The following is a 10,925-nucleotide window of genomic DNA, read 5'->3' on the forward strand; positions in this document are numbered from 1 at the left end:
CTGGGCTCTCCCTTTGTTCCTGCTACTAGGGATCCAAGTGTGGTGTTTGGCCATGAGGCTGTTTGAGAGAGGTGGCAGAGCTTGTGTTGGATACCTGTCATCTGTCAGGGCCCTCCCAAAATGCATGTGCTGAAATTCCCCCCAGCAGGCTGATAATGCACTAATCTGTTCCCAGCAGCCACCTGGGACTAATTCATTGAATGCACATGAGGCACTTACCAATGATCCTCTAACTTGTTTGTGTTGTTTTGTTTTCTTTTTCTCCTGGTATTTTTTTTTTGCTGTTCCTTTTTTACAAAACCCCAATTAATTAAAAAGCTGCCTACTACCTTCAGCATAGACAACAGTTTATCTTCCCAGGTGAGTTGATTGTTTTAATTCTACTAACCAACTTCTACTGCCGAAACATAACTTGTTTGTAAACCTCTGCATCCTGTCCAAGAACAATCATTCTGCTTTAAAAGAAACTATCTAAAACAATCCAGACTTTCTCTTATCTCAGTGTGTACTCAGGCCTCTCTCCCCTAATCTGAGGTAGTGATGTGATTTTTGTATTGAGATGGAACTTTGAATATTTAGCTGTAGAACATTTGTTTCCTGCTGTGGATTCTATTCACATCCATGTTCCTCCTTTCTAAAGATTCACTTTTATGGCTTCATGCCTGGCCAAAAGGACTTTACAGATAAGTGGGGGAAATGGAAGAGGACTGAGCTCAGCCAACTTGCAGGCATAGGAGAGATGAGCAGAGTTTTAAATCAGTAAAAGTATAAAATCACTTTGTCTGTGGTTGAGTTTATAATTCCTAAATAAGAAGCAAATAATTGCTATTGCAGTGTTAAAACTTGCAGTCTATAGGAGATTGAAGTGTAGAAGATGTATCATAACTGTTTCTACTTTCCCAGAAATTCCCAGTCCTGCACAAACAGCACAGCTTCCAGAAACTGCTGCAGACACTAAGTAAGTGGAGTTTTAAATACTTTTATTTGCACAGCATTTACCTGGTAATCCTCAAGTCAGCCCAGAAGTGCTATGTTATGGCCAAAACCAGATTTAACACCTGAGAATTCCCAGGGTAACTTTAGTCAGTGAGGGTGATGCTGGTATTGCCAGTTTTATAAAGCTGAATATGACACTTAACTCTAAATGGCACACTAAGGAGTCCAAGCCTTTAATATCTAGTCCTGGTTGTGTGAAGGGTCAGATGAAGCAGAATTTGGAGTTCTGTAACTTGAAGGGCATGGCGCACTGAGCTGCAAGCAAACAGCTCTTTCAGGATCCCAATTGCAGGGCATGGAAAAGCTTCCAGCCTGCACTGCCAGCTGCTCCACTGCAGGTGTTTCAGGGGTAGGAATGGGAGCACCTATTCCTGGAACACAGTGTAATAACAGAGCCATGCCACTGCCAAATCAATTCCTGCCACTTAATTATCAAGAATCACTTCCAAGTCTGTCCCTCATTTGCCAAAGTGAGCTAAGAGTCCTTCTCTTTTACATGGAGCAGGAGTTGTATTTTTCTCTGACCTCTGTAACTGTCAGGATCTGTTCTGCATTGGCTCCTTCTGCTCCCTAATGGCAGCACAGGCCCCCATTCCCCAGTGATGTCAAACGTTTTCATTGCTTCTGTTGCAGCGCTGCCCAGCAGCCGGGCACGGGCGGAGGCGCACGGGAAGCACAGGTGGGTTTGCTGCTTTGCCCCAGAGCTCTCTGGAGCAGCCTGTGCTGCTGGGCTGCTCTGCCACCCCTGAGGGACTGTGAGCACACCTTTCCCTTCCCTTGCTGTGGACAGGTGGAGGAACCAGAGGCGAGTAAGTCGGAGCCTGAGGACGATGAGGATGAGGTGGAAGATTTGCCCAACCGGCGGCCGCACCTGCAGGGGATGATCTACCGCAAACCCAGCCAGACCAGCGTGTACCTGCAGGAGTGGGACATCCCCTTCGAGCAGATCCAGCTGGGGGACCCCATCGGCCAGGGCCGCTGGGGCAAGGTCTACAAGGGCAAGTGGCACGGGGAGGTGGCCATCAGGCTGCTGGAGATCGACGGCAACAACCAGGATCATCTCAAGCTCTTCAAGAAGGAGGTGATGAACTACAGGCAGACCCGGCATGAGAACGTGGTGCTGTTCATGGGAGCCTGCATGAACCCCCCTCACTTAGCAATCATTACCAGGTGAGAGAGAGATCTTTCTATTAGTTCTACTGGATATGTATTGTAGAGCTAGCTAATGTTCTCATGTATAAACATTTCCTGTAGCTTCTGCAAAGGAAGGACGCTGCACTCCTTTGTGAGGGACCCCAAGATCTCCCTGGACATCAACAAAACCAGGCAGATAGCACAGGAGATCATTAAGGTAAGGGCTTGGTTATGCCAAGGGAGCCACTGGGTACGGCTTCAGCCAGAGCTCAGAGCTGCACATGGGACTGGGAGCTGCTCCCTCAGCCTCTCCCTACACCTTCCTGCACAAATCCCACAGGGGCCCTGCCCCCAGTTACAGCTAATCCTTGACACTGGAATTAGGAAGGGGAAATGTGTTAGAAAGAAGAGTATGCTTGGAAATAATAAAACCCCAAAAACGTTTCCATCTCTGCTGTATTTCCCAGGGCATGGGGTATCTCCACGCAAAGGGGATTGTACATAAGGATCTGAAATCCAAAAATGTCTTCTATGACAATGGGAAAGTTGTGATCACCGACTTTGGATTATTTGGAATTTCGGGTGTGGTTCAGGAAGGAAGGTAAGTGGAGGTTTCAGTGCTTGGTTCCACATCTAGAATGACAAATGGTCAAATAGGGAAACATTTCCTGCAGTGCACAAGAAGCATCCATTGGTTTAGTGCACACTCAGGTTGCACTGTGCATGTTTGCTTTGTTTTCCTTTTGAGCAGAGTTCTTCCAACAGTTGCAGTAACACAGCTAGAGAGTTTGGATTAAGACTTAGAGCACAGAACAAACAGACCTTAAGCCCAGGAAGGAGCTGTGAGTGTCAGGCTGACACATGCCTATTTGTTAGAATGGCAAGAAAATTAGAAACAAAACATCAGCAAAAACATTGGAGTAAATAAAGCCAAAGCATCAGGTGCAGGACAGATATGGCCTCCACACCAATGTTTAGTCCTGCTTCTTTCTTTTGGACTCAGGAGGGAGAATGAACTGAAGCTGCCTCATGACTGGCTGTGCTACCTGGCTCCTGAGATTGTCCGTGAGATGGCCCCAGGGAAAGACGAAGACAAGCTGCCTTTCTCCAAAGCTGCAGATATCTATGCCTTTGGGTAAGAAAGGAACACCCAGGAGTACCATGAGAGCTTGCTAAGTGAGACTGGCTACTGGCCTAAGCCTTCCAGTCAGTGCTCCCCTTCTCTCAGACTCAGGATTCCAGCTGGGACACATTTTCCTCACCTATTCCACAAGTCATGGGTGGAAGGGGTTTGCTGCATGGCCTTAGGCACCTCCCAGAGCTCAGCTGAAGCAGCTGGAACAGTGCCAGCATTGGGTACTTTGTCTGTCAGGAGCAGGCAGAGGCCTGACATGTCTGTTGGCATTGCAGGACCGTGTGGTACGAGCTCCAGGCACGGGAGTGGCCGTTCAGGACCCAGCCTGCAGAGGCTCTCATCTGGCAGATCGGCAGCGGCGAGGGAGTGAGACAAGTCCTTGCCACTGTCAGCCTGGGCAAAGAGGTCAATGTAAGTACCTCAGCTGCAGGAGTCCCTCATACAGCTGATTGTCAGGGAGAGAGGGGCTGCTCCAAGAGAGTTATTATACTCGTAACTTGAAAGAGAAAGGGCAGGAAAGAGAAGAGATGAGAGTGGGAGACCAGGTTAAGCCTGTGCCTGTAACTGTGGTGCAGAAATGAACATCCCTAGCACGGGACACTCTTGGGTTCTGACAGAGTCCAGGCCCTCTGTGAGCAGTATCTGCCTGGCCTCACACACATCCCAGTGCTCAGACAGTTTTCTGGTCTGCACAGTTGACCCATGAACTGAGATAACAAGCCACCACTGTCCTCTGCAGGAAATCCTCTCGGCCTGCTGGGCCTTCGACCTCAGCGAGCGGCCCAGCTTCACTGTCCTCATGGAAATGCTTGAGAAACTGCCAAAACTGAACCGCCGGCTCTCCCACCCAGGGCACTTCTGGAAGTCTGCTGAGTGAGTACCTGCTGCTGGTCACAACACTGATGCCATGCTATTTGCTAACTGATCATTTCTGAGCTTTGTTTGCTTTCCTGGGGCTGTCAGACCTGACAGGGTGGGAGAGCTGCTCCTCTGCTTCTCTAGTTCCTGGGAAATGATGTGACTAAGCCCTGAGCCTCAGACAGTTCATTTCCTACTTCACCATATTCACCTTCCTCCAGCAGCTGACTGATCCCCCTGTTTGGTGTCAGAGAATATCCATGACAGCATTGGGAAGGGCCCACACTGACCCCAAAGTGGTTAGAACTTCCCCTGTGATGGTAATGGCAGGTACTGCCTGAGGAAGGGAGGACCCAAGAACAGGGCACTGTTTCCCTCTGAAGTGGTTCAGACTGCATGGGTTTGAGGCCACAGACATATCTGTGCCCAGTGCCCATTCACCATGTCCTTGGCTCAGTGTTTCTTTTTATCTCCTGAACTGCTCATACTTATTTTGTCTTTGTTGTGATGTTAGAACCACCCAAATTCTTGACACGGGAACTGTCATGGCACTTCGGTCTAGGCTGGGTGTGGGAGCTTTGGAGTTTTGGTTGAAAATTCTGCCACTTCTGTGCAATTTCCCCCCCCATTTGTACCAGATCCCTGACACACCAGCGATGTCCAACAACTTCAAACTGCAGAGTGCTTCCCCCAGACTCTGGCCTCACCCCCACAAAAAGAACACGCACTGAGAAGTGGAGCTCTCCCCCACCTCACCCAGATCCTTTCACAGCACTGCACTAACCCCTGCTGCAGCCTGGTTGAAGCTATACAGTGTGTAGTTCTCAAGGGCTTGCTTTAAATAACTGAAAACTAACTCTCATGGTGTCTTTTTCCCTTCCCTCCCATATTTCTTTGTAGGTTGTAGCTACTGGTGCAATAATGGGCTCCACCTTGCATGCTTCCATGTGTCGTATCCTAACCGGCAACTTGGACAATCACCTTCCATTAAAAAAGCAAAAACAAACCACGAAATTAACCCATGGACATAATCAACACTTTATCCGAGTTCTTCTCTCTGCCTTTCGCTTGGTGTGGGCTGTAGCTTCAATAACCACTCCTGTCTGCGAGACCTTCCTGGCTAACACCGGGCTCCTCTGCCTCGAGCGCCCAGCAGCTGACACTCCTCGGGGAAGGGCGCGGGGACCCGCTCTGCCTGACCAGGTGCACACCACGGGCAGGTCCTGCCTGCAGCTCAGGGCTGTCCCCAAACTGCTGCGCCTCGTGCGTGCCCTGCGAGGCCCCCAGCCCCTCTGGGGCTGTGTCCTTAGTGCTGGAGCTCTGTGGCTGTGGGTGACAGGGACTTTGCCACAGCACTTGCCCTGCAAACCAGCAGGAGCTGAGGCCAGGCCGGTTCTCCCTCGGGCACAGAGCCAGGGTCAGTGCTTGAGTGGAAAGGAGGATGATCCTTGCTCTGCTTGGAGCAGCTGAGGGTCCTTTGCCCCCTGAGAGCCAGGCTGGGGCAGTGTCCGGGGCAGTGTCCAGAGCAGGCCCACGTGGGTCAGCTGGGATCAGCTACAAAGGCGTGTAAAAGAGGAGGAAAGAAGAGCACCCTTCAGCTCCTCCCCTTGCACATCCAGTGCTTGGAATGTTACAGTTTGCTTCTGTTTACATCCCTGGTCAGCAGAAGGACTCAATGCAGGGCCTCGGCAGAGTCACAGCTACCACAGCAAACATGTGCCTTCTAGAAAAGGTCTTTTTTCACTGGTTTGGAGGGGAGAGGACAGGGACAGAGGAGAGCACACACCAAGGGGGTTTCTGCTGTCTGAGGACAAGCTCCCACATAATTCCCTGAGCCTCCTCAAGAAAGCTCTGATCTGAAAGTGCTCCTGGCTCTGCCAGCAATGTGAGAGCAAGGGGATAGACCCCTTTATGTGTTTGTAGAGCCTGGGGAGGAGCAAATGGGTTTGGGTTTGTTCTGTTGGGGTTTCTTAACTTGTGAAAACTCCCCTTTCTCTTATAAAGAAAATTCTGTCAGTTTTTCCTTCCCTTCTACTTCAAGAGAAGCAAGTGCCCACTGAAAACCAGTGTCAGGCTTCTACCCACGGTTCAGACCTGGGAAAACTTCCTGCTCCTCCCCCTTGGGCAAATCAGATTGTGCAGTTTCTTCCCACTGATGAGGTTTGCAGGAATAACTTCATGTGTTTGCTGCTGAATTACTCGAGCATCTCTTGGGTGAGCTGAGCGATGTGAGAGCAGAACCAAACTGATTTCAGCTCCTGTGATAGGGCGGTAGCTTTGTGAGATGAACCCTCAGTAACTGTTTCCCCCTCCCTTCTCCTCTCCCTCCCCACTCTCTGCAGCATTAACAGTAGCAAAGTTGTCCTGCGTTTTGAAAGATTTGGCTTGGGAATCCTGGAACCGAGTAACCCAAAGCTCTAGGCCGGTGTCATTGTGACCGTGCTGGCTGCCTGCTCCCCCACAGCACCCGAGACCCTCCCTGGCTGCTCCACGCCGAGGCTGGTGCAGCCCCACTGAAGACCATCAGCTCAGCCCCGTGTCCTGCCTGAGCACCAGCAGTTATTTAAACAATGTTTACATGATACTTTTGTGTGAACTATATTTTTTTAAACATAATAAACAGTGAATCAAGTTGAACTACAGCCATTCTCAAATAGCACTGAAAAAGAGCTGAGCTGTTCCTGGTTCCTCCTTGTGTCCGTGGTCAGTAGGAGCCACTCTCTGCCCTCAGAGCAGGTCCCCTGGCAGTGGAACAGTGATGTGGCTCCTGTGAGGTGTTTGCCTTCCAGAGGCCGGCTCTCTCCTGAAGGCAGAGCCCAGCCTGCTGCCCTGGGACTTGCCCAAACCACCCACTGTTTCAGCAGGGCTGCTCCAGCTCTGGGTCTCCCTGAATTTGGCTACCAGAACAGAGCTGCTGCAGGTAGAGTGTCTGGCCATGGGGGCTGGCTCTCAGTTAATGACTCAAGTGCTCTTCTCCACAGAACTCACGCTAAAACCTGTTCCCTCATACAATCCCAGAGGAATTCAAAATTGCTGGCCTTAAAAAATAAACTCATGACTTGTCACAGCTTTGCATAGGGACCTAATTCTTCTTTTGAAGTTCAGACACAAGTTCGAGTGCAGGGAAAGGCAAGAGAAACAGGACAAGGGAAAAGCTGTCCATAAATAATGCATTAAACTAAGGCCTTGATGCACAGAGCTTCAGAGCCTCTGCACACACACTCACAGTGTTTCAAATGCCTACAGTTGGCCAAATTTGAGCTTGCAAGTTATTTGTTTGAAAAACATAGGACCAAAGCAGTTGCTATGAGTTGCTATTATTTAAAAATAACAAATCTTGTAAACAAGAAGGCAATATCTGAGCCTGGAGGTTCTGCCTGACCCCAACACCTCAAATTTGTTTCAGAGGTTAGTTTTAAAACCAAAACCCAGCCCCTCCTCCAGTGCACAGCGTGGAGGTTATGGAGGTGACAGATGCATCATCCCCCTTGGAAATCAATTGCAGACCCTGTTACCAGAGGCTCCCCTTTCCCCACCATCATCCCCGAGGCTCAGGGGGAGCTCCCAGATCTCTGTGAGCAGGCAAAGCACCAGCCCTCAGTTTGGCTGCCTTGTGTGAGGAACTAAGTGGCACAAAACCTGAGTTCTGTTGAGCAGAGAGCTTCAGTCATGTGTGCAAGTCTGTTGTAGCCTCTTACAAGCGTTGACAAAGACTTTTTACGCGTGTCTCAGATCAAAAAGGGAAAGGGGTTTGGCATGGCCAGGCACTGCTGTGCTGTCCTGTCCTGATCCCCTGTCCCCCTCAGGCTCTGCAGGTCTCACTACCTGTGTGTCAGCAGTCTGAAGCAGAAGTTCTTTTCCCCCAAGTGCTGCTTAATTAAGAGCAGCACAACACACACCCAAAGCAGGAAAAAAAGGTGCTGCCCCTGGGCTGGAACCCTGCGTGGGCTTCCTGCCTGAGGGCAGGAAGGGCAGGAGCTGCTGCTGGATGCAGACTGGCCCTTAGCTCAGTCAGTGTTGGGGGCAGCAGCGGCCTCGGGGTACTCCTCACTCACTTTTTGGGTGCACAAAGCAGGCCCCGAGAGCTGGGACACCCAGAACATTCTGTGTGGGGTCAGTGGCCCGGCTGTGCACGGGCCCTGGCTCCTTGCAAGCACAGACTGTGACCCTTGGTCCCTCCAGTGCTGGTCAGGCCATCTGTGGAGCTCTTTGTGTCCTGCCATGCCCCGGGTCAGGGTGTTGGACACTGTGGGCACAGTCCTGGCACAGGGGCTTGTTCATAGCCTGCCCTTAGCAGGCAGATTGGGATTGGAATCCAACCTGACCTGGATGGTGTGGGGGACACCCATAAATTGCCCTTGAACACCAAGCTCATCCTCTGCCCCGCACAGCCAGAGGAGAGACCAACAGCGTCTGTGGGGTGGTTTTTGTTTTGGCCAGCCAGGGGCACCCGGCCGAGCCCGGCGGGGCTCTGGGCACAGAGCTTGGGGCCACGGAGCTGTCCCAGCCCCGCACAGCAAGCGAAGTCCCTGGGTTGTGTTTGTGTCACACGTCCCGCCCCGGTGGAGCTGTCGATGTGACAATGCTGTGCAATGCTGCTACAGGAGCCACGTGTCAGTAGTGAATGTAAATGGTCGTAACATGGTGAACATGGACACGTTTTCTTTTCAAATGTGATGTAAACTTTGTACAGTACAAATTTTTTTTTTATATTTTCTATGAACTGAGTGTCTTCCAGAATTGCTATTAAATTAATTACAAATTGTTAGAATTAACAACAGTTTCTGTATTAGTTTATGCAACCAGAAAAAAAAAAGAAAAAAAAAAAGAAAAAAGAGTGCACTCTATGCTACTGGAATTCTGGATACGTAGGAATCTTTTCAGTGAATAAATCTTTGGTCTGGATAAAGCGAGCGCTACTGAGTCCTGGTTTGACCTTTCCCTCCCACTGACTTGTAGCCGACCCAGAACAGGAGCAGACTCCCACGGAGACCCCCCAGCCCCTCTGCTCCCTGCCCTTGCCCTGAGGGACACCAGGTGATGTCCCCTTGCACAAGTCCCTTGCAATTACCAGTTTTCCCTCCCGGATATGATGAGTCACATTATTAACTGGGTTGTAAAACCACCACGGGGTTTTCTCGAAGCACTGAACTGTTTAAGAAGCTGCTTCCTCCCCAAAGCAGCCCTTGAGGCCGTTCTGGGACCCCCAGCACCTTCTCCATCCTTTGCACAAGGTCCTGCCACCACCCCCCACCTGCAGAGTGGGGCAGAGCTCTGCTGGACAGACCCGGCTCTCCGTGCTGGAAGGGTCATTACTGGCTGTTAATTAATCCCAGGAAGGTTCTGCTGCTGCCAGCAGCTCTGTGCCGGGAATAACGGCGGCTTTGTGTCGGCCTGCCAGGAATGGGCCAGGGCATCATGAAAGCACAGTTTTACATCTCATCCATGTTACCTACCTCTCACATGCAAACACTAAAAAGCTTAAGATAAGCTGAGCTTTGTTGTCTTTTATAAAGAATAAGAAATAACAAATTTAATTCTCAATTATACTTGAAGGGCAGAGATGTTTCATTGACCAAACCAAATCACACAAACTCCAGTCCCCAAGCACAAAGGCTCTGCCCTAGCTGTGACTGGAGCAGTTTGAAGTTTCCCTGCTCAGAGCTGTACCCCAGAACTGTCCCAGGATGTCCAAGGCACCAACATTGGGGTCCTTCTGCCCTGGGAGAGCCACAGCAAACAGGAACAGGAGCAGCCAGCAGACACCCCCCAACACAGCGACAAGCCCAGCACAAAGGGAGCATTTCCAGCCCCTGCCAGCTGCACTGCAATGCTCAATGGCATTCAAAACCCCCACACCAGACAGGAACATTTTGCCAGCCGAGCTGGGTGCTCAACAGCAAACATTCCAGAGCAGCCACAGAAATGGGGGTTCACTCAAAGGAGACACCAAATAACGACTCACAAAGCACAGCTCAGGCTACAAATGAACTACTGGAGCAGGATCTGGGAGAGCTGGGCACACCACGTCCAGCTTCATCCTCACAGGTCAGCCTGCTCCTCCCAGACAAGGCAGCAGCTCCAGCCCTGGCTCCCAGCAGGGTTACTGGGGCAGGCAGAACCCCTCTGCACATGGACAATGTAACACAGCATTACCAAAACCCAAGGAGAAGAAAAAGCCTTTCACCTACCTGGCCTCAGCGTCTCCAGGGCCCAGAGCTCAGCAGCCTTGCACATCACCCCAACACAAGCAGCATCTACCAGGCCCTGCCCCACAGCCCTTTGCTGTCCGTTGTGAGCCTCAGGTGTTCCTAATGAGCCTCAGGTGTTCCTAATGAGTCTCAGGTGTTCCTAATGAGCCTTGATCATCCCTCATCCCCCTGCTTGGCCCCACCAGCCCCCAGCTTTCCTGCATTTCCCTGATGCAGGGCCCGACCTTCTGTCACCTCCCTGCACTCATGGACTCTGTCCACAAGTTCTGTTCCTTTTCCTTCAGTTAACAGTGTTATGAAAATCAGGCTCGAAGTATATCCCAATATCAGACTGCTCCCCAAAGCTCAGGAATGCACCCTGTGCGCTCAGGGGCGGAGGGCAGCCAGCATTGCTCCTGTGCTGCCAGCCCAGGACTCTCAGCCCAGCTGCCCCAGTTCAGCCCAGCTGCCCCAGTTCAGCCCAGCTGCCCCAGTTCAGCCCTGTTCCTGGTGGTTTTACTGGCACCCAAAACCAGGTACAGAACGAGGCTAAGAGCAAGGTCTGTCCGCACCTCAGTGCCCTGGCACACAGCCTGTTCTGGATGCTGAAT

The 10,925-nt window shown here is 51.0% G+C and overlaps 1 protein-coding gene across 2 annotated transcripts in view; it reads left to right on the top strand.

The window, feature by feature from the left end:
- KSR1 (kinase suppressor of ras 1) overlaps positions 1-6,765 on the top strand; it is a 49,568-nt gene extending 42,803 nt beyond the window's left edge. For both annotated transcript variants that reach the window (XM_053960910.1, XM_053960911.1), the window contains exons 11-20: positions 319-360; positions 904-958; positions 1,630-1,675; positions 1,787-2,166; positions 2,251-2,347; positions 2,598-2,731; positions 3,134-3,265; positions 3,541-3,676; positions 4,005-4,138; positions 6,466-6,765. In XM_053960910.1, coding sequence (XP_053816885.1) covers positions 319-360; positions 904-958; positions 1,630-1,675; positions 1,787-2,166; positions 2,251-2,347; positions 2,598-2,731; positions 3,134-3,265; positions 3,541-3,676; positions 4,005-4,138; positions 6,466-6,544 — 1,235 coding nt within the window. In that variant the 3' untranslated portion in view covers positions 6,545-6,765. The remainder of the gene's footprint in view (positions 1-318; positions 361-903; positions 959-1,629; positions 1,676-1,786; positions 2,167-2,250; positions 2,348-2,597; positions 2,732-3,133; positions 3,266-3,540; positions 3,677-4,004; positions 4,139-6,465) is intronic.
- The last annotated feature ends 4,160 nt before the right edge of the window (positions 6,766-10,925 follow it).

This window comes from Vidua chalybeata, chromosome 20, assembly GCF_026979565.1.
Source record: "Vidua chalybeata isolate OUT-0048 chromosome 20, bVidCha1 merged haplotype, whole genome shotgun sequence".
Classification (NCBI taxonomy): Eukaryota; Metazoa; Chordata; class Aves; order Passeriformes; family Viduidae; genus Vidua; species Vidua chalybeata.